This window comes from Trypanosoma equiperdum, assembly GCF_001457755.1.
Source record: "Trypanosoma equiperdum strain OVI genome assembly, contig: ctg_363, whole genome shotgun sequence".
In the NCBI taxonomy this organism is placed as follows: domain Eukaryota; phylum Euglenozoa; class Kinetoplastea; order Trypanosomatida; family Trypanosomatidae; genus Trypanosoma; species Trypanosoma equiperdum.
The window spans coordinates 2,898-22,377 of record NW_027124269.1 but is presented as its reverse complement, the minus strand read 5'-3'; the positions used below and the strand labels follow the sequence as shown (position 1 = coordinate 22,377).

The 19,480-nt window shown below is 50.1% G+C and overlaps 7 protein-coding genes across 7 annotated transcripts in view; all 7 read left to right on the top strand.

Moving 5' to 3' along the window:
• Positions 1–411: 411 nt before the first annotated feature.
• Positions 412–1,494, top strand: TEOVI_000144300 (uncharacterized protein; the record flags this gene model as incomplete). The annotated part of the gene is made up of 1 exon (XM_067224668.1): positions 412–1,494. One exon carries the CDS (start codon positions 412–414, stop codon positions 1,492–1,494), a length of 1,083 nt encoding a protein of 360 aa, XP_067080769.1.
• A 521-nt stretch (positions 1,495–2,015) lies between these two features.
• TEOVI_000144200 (kinesin, putative) lies at positions 2,016–3,890 on the top strand (the record flags this gene model as incomplete). The annotated part of the gene is made up of 1 exon (XM_067224667.1): positions 2,016–3,890. The coding sequence occupies one exon, from the start codon at positions 2,016–2,018 to the stop codon at positions 3,888–3,890; it is 1,875 nt and encodes a 624-aa protein (XP_067080768.1).
• Positions 3,891–4,920: 1,030 nt separating this feature from the next.
• On the top strand, positions 4,921–7,743 carry TEOVI_000144100 (Tetratricopeptide repeat, putative; the record flags this gene model as incomplete). Its single annotated transcript, XM_067224666.1, has 1 exon — positions 4,921–7,743. One exon carries the CDS (start codon positions 4,921–4,923, stop codon positions 7,741–7,743), a length of 2,823 nt encoding a protein of 940 aa, XP_067080767.1.
• A 1,173-nt stretch (positions 7,744–8,916) lies between these two features.
• On the top strand, positions 8,917–10,464 carry TEOVI_000144000 (CLN3 protein, putative; the record flags this gene model as incomplete). Its single annotated transcript, XM_067224665.1, has 1 exon — positions 8,917–10,464. One exon carries the CDS (start codon positions 8,917–8,919, stop codon positions 10,462–10,464), a length of 1,548 nt encoding a protein of 515 aa, XP_067080766.1.
• Positions 10,465–11,610: 1,146 nt separating this feature from the next.
• On the top strand, positions 11,611–13,530 carry TEOVI_000143900 (uncharacterized protein; the record flags this gene model as incomplete). The annotated part of the gene is made up of 1 exon (XM_067224664.1): positions 11,611–13,530. The coding sequence occupies one exon, from the start codon at positions 11,611–11,613 to the stop codon at positions 13,528–13,530; it is 1,920 nt and encodes a 639-aa protein (XP_067080765.1).
• Positions 13,531–14,337: 807 nt separating this feature from the next.
• Positions 14,338–16,509, top strand: TEOVI_000143800 (ATP-NAD kinase, putative; the record flags this gene model as incomplete). Its single annotated transcript, XM_067224663.1, has 1 exon — positions 14,338–16,509. One exon carries the CDS (start codon positions 14,338–14,340, stop codon positions 16,507–16,509), a length of 2,172 nt encoding a protein of 723 aa, XP_067080764.1.
• A 949-nt stretch (positions 16,510–17,458) lies between these two features.
• The window catches only part of TEOVI_000143700 (Condensin complex subunit 2, putative), a gene marked incomplete at both ends in the record, with an annotated part of 2,085 nt that continues 63 nt past the window's right edge, over positions 17,459–19,480 (top strand). The window contains one exon of the mRNA XM_067224662.1: positions 17,459–19,480. Within this exon, the coding sequence (XP_067080763.1) occupies positions 17,459–19,480 (2,022 nt within the window).

Sequence of the window (19,480 nt, the reverse complement as noted above, 5' to 3'; positions counted from 1 at the left end):
CCCCCGCCACTCCTGCGAAGGCCGCCCCTGCAAAGGCCGCCGCTGCGAAGGTTGCCCCAGCGAAGGCGGCTCCCGCAAAGGCCGCCAGCCCTGCCGGGAAGAAGGCAGCGGGTAAGAAGTGAAAGATGACTCCTTTTTTCTTTTGTTAATTCTTTTCTAAAGAACTTGCACGTTTTGTGCCCACTATTACCATCATCGTCTATTTCTTATTGTTATTCTGTTTCCATAATGATAACACCCGCTTTGGATCTTCCCCTGTTTTCAGGCTCATTGCTTTGTTGCGGCGGTTCGCGTGGCCGTTTTCAAGGAATAAATATTTGGCTATATTGTTGATATTAGGGTGAAGCGACCATTTATTTGTTACTTTAGAACATTGTCTCTTCTGCTCGGGGCATCGTTTGACAGTTGTCTATGATTCTATCCCTCGACATGAAAAATGCGCCCGATTCACGATGTAAGTCATCGGGACACGGCGGTAAATGCCGGAAGGAGGGTAATCTTTCACGATCACAACACGAAAGTGCCACTCACACACCTGTGCGGGCACGTGGTCCCCGGAGGAGTACTTCTCGGTTAGTAAACGAGCGGTCGCCAAACAGGTGCGGTTGGGCTATAGGTGCTAGTGCGATGGAGGAAACACCGGAGATTCTGGGTTTGCGCCGCCGGGCTGAGGAGGTTGCTCCAATTTTGGGTGCTAATGTTTGTCAAATCCGTGATCTGTTACTATTACAGCGTGTAGCGATCGAGGTTGCTGAACGATTCTCCCGTCTGGAGGAGTGGTACGTTGCACAGTTGCGGGAGCGCTCCGAGTACTTGGAGCACCGCGTGACGCAGTTGGCGGAGGCTGCTGCTTCTCAGACCGCTTATTTAACCTCTGATAAGTCCCGAACACCGACGGCGGTACGTCACCGTCAAGGTTTAACCGGTAGAGCCGCGGGGATGAGTAGGCCCTCGCTCAGTTTTCGCAGTAGGTCTCCTTCGAGTAACGATGATGCTGGGAGGAGCGGTGGGGCCGCGCCGTCTTCCCCTTTCAAGGTCCAGCATTCAAAGAATTTAAACAGCTCGCGCATTCGTTTTACAGGGCGTTCTACCGCGTCACTGTTCGCTCTGCACTTTCAACCTCCAACTGTCGAACATAACTATAACAATTCGGCCGATACTTCTCGGGGGACGGGCCCCAACAGACGTCGGACTATGGATATGTTAGGACCTTGTGGGGGCGCAAGTGCCATGAGGATGAAACTAACGATGAAAGACAAGCGAAAGTCACCAAGTTCAGGTTCCCACCAGAGGCGTCCTTCTAAGGGGGGTAGCGAATCCGAGGTGTACGATACCCTGAATGGTAGCAATAGCAACAATAAGCAGATTAGTACACGGCGCGCTTGTGGTTCAACTATCTTGCTCTCAGTTTCAGATAGGAAGCACACACCACGTCGTGTGTTGCCCGCTTCCAGCAGACTGATTTATGCGGTCGATGCGATCGCACGGGAATGATGCGTGTACTTTTTTTCTTTTCGTGGTTGGGTACTGAGAGGTCATTCATTTAGTGGATGTAAGTTTTTTTTCGTTTTGTCGAATTACGAGGTGAACCATTGTGTGCCTTCATGGTATGACGCCGTGGTGCCCTTGTTATGCGTTGATCTCCTCTAGAGCAGGGAAAGAAAGAATGATCCATGTACAGAAAGGTCGCTATGGGTGGGATATTCTGTTTGTTTCTGATTTCTGTTTATAGAAAGCGTGTGCGTTTGTGTGATCGCAAATAAGACTCGTATAATATGTTGAAATATGTTTGCATAATGTGCAATTCTCTTTTTGTTGCATGTCTTTATGTTGCTGGTGTTATGCTTCTGTTATTACTTCCTGCTAAGATCTGGAAAGGACGGAACTTAGCCGTGAGGGAAACTGGAGAAACGCAGGAGGAGGTGTCGTACCTTTCGCAAACAAGGTAGGTAGCTCATTATAATCGCTAACTGATCGGGTGAAGAGGGTGAAAGGACGTGTGACGGCACACCGCGATGGAGCAAACCAGCAAACCCGCTAACCTTCCTCCCTGTTCACCAAGACAGGCGGTGAAGAATATTCTTAGGGGTGTCGATAGCCACGTTCGGGTTATGTCCCATTTAGATAACGTGTCCACTTCTTCCAGTTACTCGGCGGTGCGGCTGAAGAAGCCGAAAACGGATTCTTGGACGGAACCATTTAACGTGACCCGTGTGCATCGAGGTACATCTACGAATAGTTTCTACCAGGAGGTTATAGCACCGTGCGTGGCAAACTGTTTAGCTGGGCAGAGTTACCTGTTTTTAGTTAGTGGTCCCTGTGAAAGCGGTCGAAGTCAGACCCTCTACGGCAGTCCACACCATAAAACCAAGGGCGTCGTTGAACTTGCCGCCGAAGACTTGTTGGGCTATATGACCGGTGGTGCTGAGAACAACGATGACAACCCTAGTAGGGGGCAGCCAACAGTCACCCATTCCGCCTTTGTTACGCGCGGGTCACACATAAACGAAACAAAGACAGGCGAGCCCGTTCCTATTGTGGACTTTCCACCTCCGCTGGGTCGCACTGCTCTTCCGCGCATGCAGTTGCTAGAGTCAGCTGCTAGCGTTGTACAAATACCCGAGCACAAGTATTCAGACACTTCTTGTATTATTCAGTTTCAGGTTTATGTTCCGGTGGACACCCTAGGACGGCGTTCCATGGCCACACTAACCTTTGTGGACGCTGCAGCATTTCACTCGCAGCCGTGCAGTGAGGTTCGTCATCTTGTATCTACCGTGCGTCGGGTGGCGGGACTGTCTAACGGCGACGGCCCCAGTTTCGATCAGAGGAAACTGACGACTTTGCTTGAGCCTGCACTTATGGGTTATGTCACGCTAATGTCCATCACAACCATCAGTGGTCGAGATGACTTACACGAAGCGGCATGTGAAGCTCTGCGCTTCGCTGAGACCATTAGTCGGATTCATCAGGTTCTTATGTTAGTACACATCAACACGCCCAAGTGGTTCCTAGACACGGCGGAGAAAGTAGAGGTTCTGAGGTCCCAGCGTAATAAGATGCTGTCTGAACAGCATGCTCGCGGCGTGTATGACTATTACGTGACTGTCACCAAGTGGTTGTCTCAGCATGTGGCCGGCGCCGGTTGTACGTTTGATAAATTACTTGAAGAAGTGGAGCAAATTCGTGAAGACCTTGCGTGTGAGATGAAGGAGAGGGTTAAAAGCGTCCAGGCATCTATACAAGAGGCTGAGAAACAGCACGCTCTTCAACTTGAGCGCACACGCAATGCCCACGCGATAACAACTTCACAATTGGACAAGGTAAAACGCTTAGACGAAACAATAGCCGCGCTTACTCAGAAGGTGACACAGCGAGATCTGTTCAACGACCACAAAATAAGCGAAATGCGTATCGAAATATCTGCTATTGAAAGCGAAACAGAGACGCGGAGACAGGAGTTACTGCGGTTCGAAAATGAGGAGAGGCTGTACGGAACTAAATGCGCGGAGGTGATGGGGGTTCTTGAGAAATATTCAGCAGACCTTGCTAATTCCCAGATGCACTACGTGCTCACCGAAGAGATGAGTGCCATCGAAGAAAAGAAGAAACGCCTGGAGGCAGATCTTGCAACTGCTTCGCGTATTGCACATATGGAGAGTGACAATTTCCGCGCTAATCGAGAGAAGAATTCACGCCTCTCACACCTGTCGGTGATGCAGCAGAAAGTTGACTCCCTTCGGGGACGTATCTTAACAAACAGCGTTTCCCATACCATGAGCCGAAGCGCAAGCCACCTTAGCCCGCGTAGTCAGCCTGACGCTTCGCCTTCAGAGTCACCGGCGCAAAAGCGGCGGCGGTTCGCAAGCCCGCGGTACTCCGCTGTGTAGCGGTGTCAGCTACGTTGCCTTCCTTTTGCTTTCCTTTTCATTCACTGTATCTTTTTTGGCGTCGGGGTACGGCCAACATACTGCAAAATAATGTTAGGTTCACACATGTATATATATATATATATAGAACTAGATCACCTCTCGCTTACGCGGGGAGTGCTTCGTGCGAAGAGGCGAAAATGGAGGAAAAGGATGCGCTTTTACGACGGGACAGGAGTTGTGGTCACCTCACCAGTGTTTGTTTGTACTATTATGAGAAATGTTAGGGGAAATGAAGCAGAAGAGAAGGAAAATGTGGATCGGTAGATGAGACAGAGGTGAACTTAATTACTGTAAGTAGTTACTGGGTTTGTACGCTTACTGTGTGTAGGGGAAAAGAGGGGTTTCCGACATTAGGCAGTGTGTGCGCGGTGGCAAGGGCGATTGCCACCTACGCACACGTGCCTCTATCCTTTGTATCCATACGTTTTAATGTGTCTGCATGGTGGGAGTGTACAGAGGGAGGTTGTTTGTGCCGCACTAACCGCGGCCATTTGTTTGTTCCATTTGTTGGATAGTATTTATTTCCGCGGTTACGTAACTTGGGGGTGCATGTGTATGTGCTTCCTTCCCATAAATTGCGCTGTGTTGAACTACCTCCCTGAGTGGGGAAAGTTCTTTTTTTTGAATATTTCTTTATTTTTGCCAAAACAAAAAAACCTGCTTTATATTTTGACAGCTTGTTGCACTTGCAAGGGTGAAGCACTTGTGCTTTCCGTACTTCACGGTAGGGGAAAGTTATAGGCAAAAGAAGCAACGCGGAAGGGGCTATTTTTCTCCCTTCGCGGTGAAGAGAAGGAGGGTAAAGGAGCAAACGGAAAAGCAGCCAAACTCAGAAGGAAAAAGCTTCAGGAAAGCCGTTGAGGCACGGAAGGTTAAAAAGAAACAACCCTATATTGGGCGGCTCAAGTGTATCTTGTAGAGGGTTTGGGTATTCACCAAGACTCTTGAGCTCAGTGCAGCGCCGCAGGTAGTGCGTTGGAGAGGGGTAATGCACGACGGGTCGCAGCAAGATGCGTCCCACGGAGCGACTGCAATGAACAGTGGTGTGGTTCCGGATGGCCAGTGGAGGGTGGATGAAAATATCATTATCCGAGAGATACTTGCAATGAATACACTTGCCATGCAGAGGTGCGATACGGGGGCACTCGATGAATCAAGTAGTATTCTTACTGATGCCTACATGAAACTGCACAACGATACATCAACCGGTGAATCCCAGGGGTTAGACGCGGTACGTGCAACGACACTCAACAACCTTGGTGTTGTTGAATGCCACCGCGGGCAGCATCGACAGGCGCTAAGTCATTTCGAAGCCGCACGGCAGTTGGAGGAGGCGTGGAGTGCCGCCTCCCCTTCCGTGGCTTTGAACAGCTGTGCTGCATATAATGCACTTGGAATGTATGACAAAGCCACGGCTGCTGCAATGGAAACTATCAATATGTTGCGCAGGTTGTTTGCCCAACAAGAGTTTCAGGGATCGCCTACCGGTGAAGTTGCTTCTACCCCCGGTGGAAGCTGTGGCGCACAACCTCAGAGCGATGGGATGAATGTTGCCAGTTCCGACAACGCAGCACTGTGGGGTGCCGCCTGGCACAATTTGGCGGTTGCGCAAATCAACACGGCAAAGAGCAGCACTGATCTGAGTGAGTACACCAATGCTGCGGCTCTGTTCCAGAATGCTATGCGTGCGACGCAAGAGTTGTTAGGGTATGACCATCCGATGACAAAGAGTGTGACGGAGACATACCGTGCGGTACGCAACGCGCTACGGACGCACGGCGTTTATAAACAACACCACACTCTCTTTACGGCACCTTTGAGGCCTGCGGACCCGCGTGATGAGGCGGATGATATGGAGCAGTATTTCAAGCAATGTGGCATCAAGTCGAGGAGACGGGCTTTGGAAAAGTATTACCGCGATTTGACCATCACGTTCTGTGGTGCTGTGACGAATGGAGTGAAACTGACTGAGCGGCTCGATCCCACTCCGTACCCCCTGGCAAAAGATGTGTCATTTCGCAGGAGTGGTCAAAAGGATTCACTGCGAATGTTGCGAGCAATACCGACGGGGAGCACTATTGAGAAAGCATGTCACCTGTACGGTAATCCACATCCTTTGCTATTTTCGTTACCGCCTGAGTACCGTGCAAGTGAGGTGGGGACTGCAAAGAGTATCCCAAAAGCTGCATCAGCTAATTCTTTTGCAAAAGTGCCTATGAAACCCAATGCTCTCGCAAGCTCCAGAAGACCACAACCGAAGCGTGAGCAGATATTTAACGAGGGGCAAAGGAGAATGCAAATTCAGTCGAATATGCCAAAGCAGCAGCAGCGCCAAATCGGTCCGCCATCGACTGTGGTGAACTATTCACGCGCACTACAGGAAACCCCGGGAGCTGCGCCAACTATTCCTCAGATTACCCCTCTGAGTTACAAAGCGAGCATCGATGAGCACTGGCAACCACCAGTTAATCAAACTCCGGCACCTGTGAATTACAACTGGTCCGTTCAACAGCAGGCACCAAATACTGTCCCAACTGCTCCGCTTGTTTACCAACAGACGCCAGTTAATCAGGGTCAAGCACCTTTGAATCACAACTGGTCCGCTCAACAGCAGGCACCAAACGTTGTTCCAACGGCTCCGCTTGTTTACCAGCAGGCATCAGTTAATCAAACTCCGGCACCTGTGAATCACAACTGGTCCGTTCAACAGCAGGCACCAAACACTGTTCCAACTGCTCCGCTTGTTTACCAGCAGGCACCAGTTGATCAAACTCCGGCGCCTGTGAATTACAACTGGTCCGCTCAACAGCAGGCACCAAATACTGTTCCAACTGCTCCACTTGTTTACCAACAGGCACCAGTTAGTCAGGGTCAAGCGCCTGCCGTGGCCAGTCAACCCCCCCTGAACCAGATGCCGAACGTTTCTCAAGGAGAATCATTTGATCACCAGCAAGGGATGAGTGGACGACAGGAACCTTTGCGCCAGCAAGAACAGCAGATGCTGGCCTCATGCCGCCGGCAAGCTCCCGCTGACCTTGGCCAGGGAGCTGCAGCCGACCACCGTTCGCATCAGGAGTCGGTCTCTAATAATACCCTGGTAGTTGGTGGACAGGAAGAAAAAAAGAAGAAGGACCATGTGCAACCTGTTCCCGCTGCACCCGCGGCTGTTCCTGCTGGGCCCGCGGTCGGTGAGGCTTCGAAGCCTGCAGCGGCGGTTCGAGGGCCCCTTCCACCCCTGAAATCACCACCAGGTGGTCGTGTGATAGCAAAGGCTGAGACATCCGATGGAGTTGAGGGAATCGTTAGTGCGCCACGCAAAGCTTCGTCCGGAGGGCAAACAGCGACATATGATGCACGGAGAGCCTACGAGCAAATAAAGTACATTCTACTGGCCGACCCACCGGCCGAGGCTTCCCGGAGAAAATCTAAGCAAGACCGTAGCAAAAAGGATTCTGTGCCTGCAAATGTGCCCCAACAGGAATGTGGCCCCTGGACCGATAACGCAGCACCCGCAGCCGGGGAGTCACCAACGGAGCATAAGCCTCACCGTCTATTTGATGCTTTATGGGTTTCGGGCGGGGGCCCAGCTGACCAGGCCCCGCTGCGCGTAGTTGGGAAGCCCAGCTACTTTGTGTCATCCGTCCTTGACATGCGCCAGGGTCAGGCGGAATTCCCTGAGGAGGTGATGCAGATGGTGGCGGAAAATAGTCGTTCCTCTTGTTCCGATGTGGAGGAAAGACATTCTCAGACGATGGGGCCCGCGCAACACTCATGCACTGAGGCTGGAATACCCACACATGATCAGTCATGAAAGGGTACTGATCAAGATTTACGAGCGTGTATGTGTGCCACGTGCGAGTTAGATGTATAGTTGAACATGTGGTTTTCTCACCTACTGGTTATCAGGGAACAGGAGGAAGAGAGACGAGAAAAGAGAGTGTAGAACCCAGGCGGAATCCGGATGTGTAGAGTTTTTTTTATCCAACCCCCTCCTACAATCCCCAATTGTGACATTTTTGGATATGCAATGTTCAATTCTGTTGTACTTTTCGTGGGATATACCCCCCTTTCCGGACTGAATCCTCTTCCTGAAGATTGTTGACTTTGTTTCTCTGGTTTCCTGCTTTGTTCCCAGCAATGGGGGAACTTGTTCCTCTATTTTGCCATGTATGGTTCCGGCGGGGAGACCACAGCTACTATTCACATTATTGCTATTCGTTCCGTTTTCCTTTTCATCTCTGTATGTTTTTTTTTTCCTGACCCACTTAACGTATCTGTCCAACATACAGATGGGCTCGAGTGAGTGCACGATCTCAGTTAAAGGACAAGAGGGACGGGATATGTTAGTGGTGGCGGCTGTGAGCTAGCTGAGCTTATTTGGACCACTGTAAGGTGTGCATGTGGTGTGGGGTGTCGCAGTGGAATTTATAGTGGCTGAGCCGGTGTTAGTTTTGGGATGCCTTCTTCGCTTTCCATTTTCTTACCTGCGTTCCATCGACTATTGCAGGTGATTTTTTTGTTACTGTATTCATTGCCGTTACTTGTTGTCGTAGTACATCACCGTATTTGCGCACCGTAGTCGCCACTCTAGACGTTGTGTGCCACAAAGTTTGCCATGCATGGAACTGATGTACAATATGATATGTACGTTGTGCGTATATGCCGTAGGCTGCGGGATGAATTGTTTGGGCCGCTACTTAGCTTTGTGTAGTGGCAATATTTCTGTTGTTGTTCCCACTGGTAGCTATGTTTTATTCACTGTCTTCTCTACTGTGACCAAGTTCTTGTCACGGACTCTTGAGGTTCATCCTCGCCGTTTTGTCGAATACGCTTCCACACCGCTGATCATCTCCGTATATCTTCCCTCCTTTTTATACACTTTTTTGTATGGAATGACCATTCGAATCCGATATCAAAAAGAGTGAAACTAAAAAAAAAAGTTTTGCATTACTTCAATTAATTAGTACACATTACACCCAACGTCATGACCGGTGGGGAGTTGGATGTGGTTAACCGCATTCACAGGGAGCAACGCAACCGAAACGCATTTTGCATGTGGTGGATTGGCATGATTAACAACTTCCACTACTGCTTGGTGCTAAGTGGTTCCCTGAGTCTTGCTGAGGGATATGGAATGAGACAATACGTTGCACTGATTACGTGGGCGAATGTGTTCTTCGGAATTGTGGCCCGTATTATTAATGCATTGGTTCTCTCACTACTGTCGTTCAACATCCGCGTGACAGTAACGTATTTTATGGGGCTGTTGGCAATTTTCTTGGTGAGCTTCGCTTATGACATCGGTGGACACAACAACGTTGCTGCTTTTGTTGTACTACTCATCGGTGTCGTCTTCATCGGTACTGCGAGTAGCTACGGCGAGTCCGTGTTTCTTGGATATATGGAGCGGTTACCGTCCAAGCAGGTCGGTGCGTGGTCCTCCGGGACGGGCCTGTCGGGCGTTGCTGCCTCTCTTATTTATCTCGGACTGGCACACGCTGGTTTTTCAAACTCCTCTATCTTCCTCATGAGCACACCGTTTCTTGCGATGTACTGGGCATTTTACTTTTTCGGCCTTAAACTGCCCGTTGAAACGCGGGAGGGTGGGTACAAAGCAATGGTGAACTGGAAGGGCACGCCGTGGAGGTCCATCACTCCGGTGCCTCATAATAAGATGCCCGAATGTTTGAAGGATATGCGACAGGAACAATGTTTGGCAACTGAGGGGTACGAAGATGGCATGTACTCTGAGCAAGACGGAGACGACTCGCACCGGTCGCAAACCTTCAACGAGTATACTTGGCCTATTTTGAAGTCGATGCACAAGTTTACATTGTGGAACAACTTCAACCTTGCCAGTGTGTACATTGCGGAGTACGCTGTTCAGTTCATGGCACCTTTCTGTTTCCCTTGCAAGCAACTGAAGGAGAGCAAGAGCTTCTGGATAAAGAATGCGTTCGTATTGACACAGTTCTGCTATCAGTTTGGCGTTTTGATTTCTCGCAGCAGTCTTGTGTGCGTTCGCATTCGGCAGGTGTGGATTTTGACTGTTATTCAAGTGATTAACGCTGTCGCATGGTTTGTGGAAGCAAAGGTACACTTCCTGGAGGACCCCGACGATGAGAAGCGGCAGCTTACATTCACTTTCATTTTGTTTGCGTGGATGGTTTTTGTGGGGCTTTTGGGTGGGGCCTCTTATGTGAATGTCTTCTACAACATACTTGAGGAGACGAAGGAGGCTCAGAATGCTGAGATTGCTGAATTCGTTGCTTGGCGCGGGAGGAAGAGGGCACCTGGGCTATCAAGTGAGCGCGTTTTTAACGATACAGAGTTTGGGGAGCCTTTGGGTTCAGAAGAGGAGGAAGCCACCATTATACGAGACTGTGTTGCTCACATTACCGCCGAGTGGAAGACAAAGCGTGACATGGCCATGAACATCGGTGCCCTTTACGTTACTGTTGGCATCACGCTTGGATCCCTCCTTGATCTCTTTTTTACGGTGGTCGTACTGCGCGGTGGTGGTTGCAGTTAGCGTCTCTGCTACCATTGTGGTCTCACACCCTCTCTTGTAAGCTTTTTTCTTTGTTTTCTTTAATTAATTAATGTACCTCCCCCTCTTTGTTTGAATCCGGGTCATGGGAAGTGTCTTTCCCCTAGATAATCCGTTTTCTCGTTTGTGTGGTACTAGCACACACAAAATATGCCTTTTCAGCGGACTTTAAACAGCTGACATCGTTTTCATTTCTGAGGGTTAATACGATACAAAGTCGGGAGGTAGGCGCATGAGTAAACAGTTTTGAAGGAAAAAAAACTGAACGAGCGCGAGTAAAACATGATAAAGCTAAAAAGGAGGTGTTACGGTAGTAAAGCAAAGAAAAATAGAAAGCGCGAGGTTGGTAGAAAAGGGAAACAAACGTGGGTGCCGCGGGAGAATTTTGTTGCATGATACCGTTATCCCACATCTGTTTCCCATATATTTTTCATAGTTTCGTTGAAACCCTTTGTGCTATGCCACTTTTAATGCCCCCTCATGCTTTTCATAACTATAAATCGTAAGAAAATTCGGAAGGGCGAGTGTCCCTCTCATTTATTTATTGAAGCAAGCCATTGTTACACAAGAACTAAACCTTCACTGCCTTCTCGCAATCTTTCTGCACCAACTCATTCATTTTTCCGGATGCATTGCGGAATCACGTGCTAATCTAAGTAGTAGCGTTTCCGGGCTCACTAACACTGTCGTTTTGGTACCTTATTGTCGGTGGTAGAAGCAGTGATATTTTAAAAAATCGGTTATATCTTACTTCTTGACGTTGATTATCCATGTGTCTCAACCTCCACGGGTAGAGCGAGCGTTCGGGCCGTTTCACCACCGTTTATTATTGTTTTTTTGTTGGGAATCTTTTTCTGCTTTCGTTGTCGTTGCATTACGGAGGTGTTTGTTTCTTGGGGGAATTTACTACATGCTGAATGCTTCTATTTATACCCCAACGTCCTAGGCTTTTTTTCTTCGCTTTTTTGATTTTTGTGCAGCATCTTTGCTACGCAATAAGGTTACAAGTGCTTCGATGAGCATAGGACGTGCTTGGGTAAGTAAATTTCATCTTCAAAGTTATCTACGACATTCTTGGCGTTGTTTACCGGCACTGAAATCCTTCACCGCCAACTAGCAGACTTGAAGATGGCACAAGGACGAGTTATTGAGTGGTTCTACGACTCCCTTCCCTCCTGTGTAGGTTTGTGGGATCACACAGATCGTTCCGATGGCGAATGCGACGTGCTGCAGCGGTCTTCGTGTTCGCTGTGTGACTCACGGCGGCACTTGTTGAGAGCTATTCCCAAGGCATATAAATCCTACAAGGATCTTAAACATGGGGGCCTCACGGAGGAACCAACTGATGTGGCGGAACGACATGTCACCGCCATACGGATTATCCTGCAAGTGAGCTACAACAAATATGCTCTCGATGTGCCTAGCGGCCATGTGCTTACGGTTTCTGCTTTCTTGGATGATCTGTGCTGCCAGCTGCTATTAGCGATGGCCGGGGGAAGGTATGATATGGATGATGACGTAGCCGTGTGGTGGGAGTTTCTGGAGGACGCTGTTGAGGCGTTGGGTCTGCACGCTGTGTTGGGAATTGGTGGGGATGGAAGTACGCCCCTGCTGCGTCCCCTCATAACCACACAGTGCTCTCCACATTCTGCTCGCGGTGCGTCGGAACACGAAGCAGGATGTTTGTTTCCACTGAGAAGGTGGATCGCGGTCGTGCGGCATATTTGCAGAACCGTGGACGGAGTGGTGCACCTTCCTAGTTGTGACGCTGCTCATAGTGGTGACCCAAATGCAGGTGACACGCGGGACGCAGGAGGGAAGGGGACTACGGGGATGCTCCTGAATGGGGCCAACCCGCTGGACTCGTTGCTTTCAGCTGTTAAGTTACTTTGCAGCTGCCTTTCTAACTCCTTCTTTTGTCACGTGCCGCCGGTGTGTGGCTTAGTGAGAGGGTCTCAGGCCGTGGCAAGCGGCGGAGATGCGCCGAAGACCGAAAGTAGCGCCCAGCATTTAATTAGGTTAGCTATACGCACCAATATAATTACTTCTTGTCGTCGACATGTTGGAACGGCGTTAAGTGACAGCGACTCTCCACCCGTTACCGATGCAGCACTGCGCGAAGGCCGCTGTTCAACACAAAGTATGCTTGGACAGCTGATTTTGCTCCGATGTACTCATGAAGAGGGCTGTGTAGGATCTGAGGGAGAAAAACGAGGAGGATGTTTCTGCTGGCTAGTAGTTGCTTCATCGCTAGTTGGTGCTGCCTTTTGTGTCCTTGTGGATGAAGAAGGAAATGTACCGTTACACACTGAGAGCTTTCTCCTGTGCTTTGTGCAGGTTGCTATTGAGGAGTGGAAGCGGAAACTGCAGCGGTATTCGCTGGGTGGAACGGAGGGTTTGGAGCTGCTAACACATCTGTTTCGTCGCATTGTGTATCAGTTACAGTTGGGACGACTTGTTGACATCTTTGGCCGCTCAGCTGCTCTCGTGCCACGCATTTTGTCACGACAGTACGTTCTCGCCAGCACATTAGTTCTACCCAATACCGTTGGCAACATTAACGACGGTAGTGGGTCAGCTGCGGCTGTTACCAGCTGGTTACTGGACCACGCGATTCGACGCTGGAATTTTCATCCTTCCCTTTTACTTCCCTGTTGGTGTCGCCGTGGCGACGCGGTTAATGTTGTGCGTGACGCTCCGCACGACGACGAAGGTGCGTTAGGGGATGAATTACTTATACGTACTGTGTTAACCGGGCAGCACGGTGACCACTATTTTTTGCGTACCTTCGTAGACCACTGTGCTGCCGCTCGTCGCGGGCGACTCGGGAGTGGTGGGCCGTCCCCATTGGCCGAGATTCACTACTATAGCGTTATGTTGAATATCGTGAGGGACATGATGGCTGGAGATGCCATAGGTTTTTTAACAAAAAACAACTCTGACGCTAACAGCCCGACAACCGTCGGCAACGATGCTTTCCCACGATACGAATGCCTGAGGTTCTTCAACGATTGGATGGCAATGATCCGCAAGGAACTCACGTGCTAACGGAAAGTTGCCGCATTTTTTTCCCGCAGTAACGATGGTTTTTGAGGGCCGCATTTATACTATCTCTTACTTCTTTGCCTGTGCCCGTGTTTTTTTATTTACCCTAATTTTTTTTCCTTTACCTTCCATTGTCTCGCTTTACAACTTCTCTCATACCAGATCCACCATTTCCCCGTATTCTCTTCCAATTGTCTCTGTCTTTTTTGAGGGCACCACCCCCTTTATTAACATCTTTGCTGCTTTTGTGCTTTATTATTTTTCTTTCCCCCTCTCGCTCACACACGCACACACACGACCAACTGGAACCAGGCTGCTTTGTTTACCACTCCTGGTGGTATATGTTTGTCTGCTGCTGCGGGAGTGCTTCACATCGTTGGTTCTAACTACTTCGTTCCGTAACGGCGAAGGGGAGGGTAGGGGAGGATCAAAGGTTAATCGGTACAACGTGTGAAAGTCAGAGCCAAACTTAGGCGGCCAAAAGGGCTGGAGGTGGCAGAATAGCAGTGGGGCAACAAAGTAAGGGAGTTAAGTGCCGCCGCGGATTTGGAGGAGGAAGAGGAAGGGGAACTTTCTCTCCGTAGTGAAGTTATATTTTTCTAGCTTTTCTCGATTTGTGCTTTTGACTTGTTGCACAACCGTGGAAAGGGGAGCAGAGGGACTGAGACCAGAGTGGGAAAGGGGTGCTTGTTGAGTACGGTAGAGGTTTCGAAGTCCAGTTGAAGTTACGAGTGAGGGTTGTAAAATAAAAATAAATAAATCGCGAAGCGGTGAATCTCGTTGGACCTCTTTGCGCATCCCCGTGGGTTGATGCTTCGGCACGCCTTGAAACTTTTTTGCTGCAGTGTGCCGCTAAACTCTCGCGTTGGTATATTTCCGCTTCACCTTGATCCACCCACTGTACAGCACAGGGAACTCTTCCGGCTGCTCGTGGGTGACATTGGGAAGGGATGCAGTCCCCCCAGAAGCGGTGGAAACACGGCAGAAATCCCGTGGTACTTCGAAGGCCTTGCGGGGAGTCTACAGAAGAGTAGATGTGTGCCTTTTGAGCACCTTATATTGGTTCCCAACACACGTTTCCCCGTCGAGCTTCGGCTCTCAGCCCATATTGCGGCATTAACGTCACTTGTGACGCGTGGGCTTCCCCGCGTGCACGTTGATTTCACCGCACTTGAGAACCCAGATGATGATATGCTCTGTGTGTACGAATTAACTCAGAGATATAAGAATAGTACTCTTGTGCATTGGCTGCAGGATGCTCAGGAGATGCAAAAGTGGGCCTACTTCGGCGATGTGAAACACCGTGTTCCGCTCTTACTCTTGCAAACCGTGAGCATTCCTGTCACCGCTGTGGGTAAAGCAGGCGACGCCCGAATGCTTGAAAAGATCAGCGCCAACAGCGAGGGCATCTCGAATATGCCGGGGGAAGCCGCGGAGCACTCCAAAAAGGAGTGTGGGAGTGTGGGTGGTGAACCACCGCGGAACAGTGATAATTCCGCTAATGGCAGCAAGGTAAGTAGTGAGTACCCATCGGATGGTTGGATAAATGAGGGTGGTGGCGAAGAGGAAGTTGAAATAAGCCCGGCGTATCAATGTTACCCGAGGGCACTGTGGCTCGCCAATTCGGACGATACTCCGTTACACCTTGAAGCTGTGGACGAGGGTGACCACGAAATCAACAACGCAAAGGATGACTGTGACGAGGGTGCCGTTACTATTAGAGCAAACCCCAGTTCACAAGCGGAGGGGGACCCTCACGCCGTGAGCACACGACGTTTTTTCAGTGCCCTCAGCGCCACCCACGATCGTGCGTTGTGTGCGGTGCAGGTGGGCCGGAAGATTCATGACCTTGTGAAGGAACTCTGTCTAACTCCGAGTCACTCTCAAAAACCACACGAAGGTTTCAGTACTGCGCCGATGCCGCAACCCCGCGTTGAGGTTTATTCCGTTCCTCGGTGCTGTGGGGCCGACGTAAGGCAAGCGCTATGGGAACGGGAGGTGGATCCTTCGGCACTGCTGACGGAGCCTGTAAATCATTACATCAATAGTCATGGTCTATACCGTGATTATCGTAAGGATGTTTTCCCCAAGATGACATACATTTTACACAGTATACCCTCGAGCGACCGTACTGAGAACAAGATACGCAAAGGAAGGTTGCCGAATATTGGGTTCACTTCTGTTCTCTCCTTTCCGGGGATAATCCCCCGGCTTGAATTGCACTATGACAAGAACAACAGCTTGGCATGTGATTTGTACGAAAAGTTGAGCATATTTAGCACACCTGAGGGTATGGAACCGGATCTCATTGTTCCCATTGGTGGTGATGGTTACATGATGCATTGCATTAGGAATAACTGGAGTCGATTCCTACCCTTTTTTGGAGTGAATGCTGGACATGTAGGCTACCTTCTGAACGACCCCTCCACCGTCGAGGAGCTTCTCACTGCACCCCTGAAGCTGCACACTACAACCATGCTTTACTGCTTGGCTGAGAGGGAGGATGCACTTAGCGGGGAGAAAGTCCTTCTTTCCGAGCTTGCCTTCAACGATGCGTGGGTTGAGCGTTCGAGTGGACAGACAGCACTCATCCGTATTCTTATCAATGGCGAGGAGCGGATTCATCGATTACGCGGTGATGGAGTGCTGGTGTCCACAGCGGCTGGAAGTACGGCTTACTGTCGCGCACTCGGTGCTTCTCCAGTTCCTGTCGGCGCACCCCTGATCCAAGTGGTTGGGAGTAATGTAGTGTCACCTGCTCAATGGAGGCCTACGCACCTGCACCAGGAGGATCAGGTGGAACTGGAGGTGATTGACAGCGCCAAGCGACCTTGTCGGTGCTTCGTGGATTCCGTTGATGTCGGGAATGTCACGCGCTTGCAGGTGCGTTCGAGCAGGGCAGCCGGAGTTGTAATTGCTTTTGCGTGTAGTTGCGATCTCCAGCAGAAGCTGTACGAAATGCAGTTCCCCGCGAACATGTGAGCGGCTGACATTTGCAGCAACGCGAAACGATGATAATGATGATTTGTACGAAATCCAAAACGAAACCTGTAGAGCGGATAAAAAGTCACGTGTGATTTGCATTGACCTTACTGTACGTTTGCTCCTTTACTTTGTAGTTATTCGCTTTCTCGTTGATGAGTGTGAGGGTTGTACAAGTTGGTGGACATGAGTGTTTTTGTGTGGTTGTCGAGGGTAATGTGGTGACGAGGTAAACAAGGCAATGGAGCAAAGCTTGCTGGGGAGTGGTGGTGGATGGATTCCGTTTACTCTCTTTTGCATCTTTTTGGTGGGGTCTTTTTCGTTGTTGTTTCGCTGTGTGCCGCGGTGGAGTTCCTTCCCGTTTGCAAAACGACGCATATTTCATATCGGTGATATCATGGTAAAGGTCACATAGACTAGATAAGTGCATCTTTTCCCTCCGGGCCTTAATTGTTCAATTTTGTATAAAAAGGCTCTATCTTCCTTTTGCTGATGGTCGGTCCCGCAAGGAGGTGATAGAACGATCGCCCATGTATCTGTGCGCGCACTCGGATGATTGTGGTGTGTAAGAGCGGGCGCAGCGTCGACGGGCTCGTCTGCTCGTTCCGTAGGATGTGATTCCAATCTTTTCTTGCCCTTGTTATTTATGCCGATTTTAGTTGTGGCCGTTTCAAATTGTCTTCCCTCCTTCGACCATCCCAAACTTCTTCTATTTTTTTCTTTTCTTACCAGTGCTAGAGTGTACCAAGGGCCCGTTCTGGTCGTACGGGGAGAAAGGCGTGGAGTTTGCCACTCTAGCGCAAGGATATAGGTTCAGTTAAGCAACAAAACTGAAATAGAGGGTTTCCGGAGAGGTATCAGAAAAAAATTACTAATAACAGAGATTAAAGTGCGAACGGTTGCAGACAGGCAATAAGAGGTCGAACTAACGGAAAGACAACAAGTTCATATGCAACACACCGAGGCGCAGTCACAGCAGATTTTGCCGCGTAGTGGGCGGGGCGGCGAATGTTTCGCAGATACACACACTCAAGTTGATGACGGGGCAAGTGTGGTTTTTCCTGCCGCTGGTGGTTTATGCAGTCAATCTCAAACCCCCCAGGCTCCGCGTAGGAGGCCTCGTGTCATCACAGCACAAGACCTCGACGAGGCCCTTTTGCAAGCGATTGAGGGTAAGATCACCCGAAAAAATGCGTGGGTTTCAAAAGATGCAAGTAACCTACTCGATGGGATCACTCAAACCGTTGAGAGCACTTTGGACTCCAATAGTACCGTGGACGAGTACACCAGTTTCGCAAAAGTTGCCACCGTTGTGGAGGGATGCTCAAAAGTGTGGACAAGCCGCGTGGACAGCACATATCAGCGTTCAAATCAGATGGTACGCCGCCTGCTGAGGAACGAGGATGAGGGCCACGGGAGCGATGAAGAGAACAAAGAGGAGGGCGACGGAGAGGGTGGAGCCCCTAGCACAAGCGCTGCGGCCGAACGTAGAAGGAGGGCTGCACAACGTAAAGGTCAGACTGTTCGCACCATCGCATTTGATTTATCTGAGATCAACCTAGATCGAAAAGCGCGATTGGCACTTGTACGCACTGGTGTAAGTGCACAGTTTCGTGCAATAACAGAAAAATTTGACCAAGGAAATGCACAGGGGTTGCTAGTGCACAACACCCCGATCGGCGGTGCGGGGAACCTTATTCTCGATGTGGATTACGTACGAGAACCGGATGGTGACTACACAGCCGACTGCGGAAGGCACTCTGGTCAATCAGATAAAGTTAAAAGTGAACCAGATGAAGGCGAGAACATCAACACTACGGCACGAGGGTTCGCCGACGGAGGAATTGAGGATGGGGTTGATGAAGGGCTCAGGATCACTCTTGACCTTCCACCCTTCACGGCATCACATATGCAATCCAATGCGGAGAAAAACTCACTTTTTGTTTGTGGCGGGGGCCACCTAGTTGGGGACGGTGCTGGCAGTGCTGTCAGTACAAACGATCGTAGCGGTGAAGGTGCAAGAGTTAGTTCTAGTAGTTTTTCCACTGATCCCAACGCCTCAGGCCGTCCTTCACTGACGGTGCCGTCCCTGCTGGCAGTACCCCATACCGTGCAGGGGAACCCGGACGTGTTGCCCGACGACGCGACGCGCGTAGCCACGAATGAGCAGGATGGCAATGAAGAGCACGATTACCAAGATGGTGGCTGGTTTGATGGTATGGATGGTGCTGACGCCGATTACGGTTTACACGATGGTGGTGAAAGTATCGACCAGGATCGCTATACGGCTGACAATGGTAGAGGGGAAGAAAGCAACCCTGAGTTGTCCCCAGAGCGTGTTGCTTTGGAAGCCCGTCGCTTGGTTTCGGGCGTTACTGATCTCAACATCATGGACAATCGTCTGCGTAATAAACAACTCGCACTTGAGGTGGATGACCCCAGTGGGTGGGTTCCAATGGCTGAGCCCGTGAGCAATCCCATGTTTGGGGCCAGAGCACGCAAGAACTCAACGATCATGATGACTCTGCGCAAGCAACACCATTTCCTTGGGCCCAGCGTGGCCCAATCTTCCATATCCACCCAATCCTTGAAACGCTTGAAACGTGAAGCTGCGGTTTTTGACTTACCGGGTGAGCTGGAAGCCGTTTCGGCGACGGCTTCTCGTCGGTCTGCGGGGACAAAGGAAAAATCTACAAAAGGAGATGATTGCATTCATCTTCCACCTGTGTTTGCGTTGCTAGAGGACAGCGGTGTGGACAATTCGGCGTTAAAGCAAAGCACTTCCGAAGGAAAAAACATGAGTGCACTTGGGAAGGAGTTGCTGCTAGGAAGGGATTCTAGCGCAATAAAACCGTACCTGCAGACGTCTGTGGAGCTGACTAAGGCGCAGGAAGCTGGCTTGTTGGTGCGGGAAAACCCTGTGCCGGGCGTAACCGTTCCATCGTATCTTCCCTATCCCATAACGGTACCA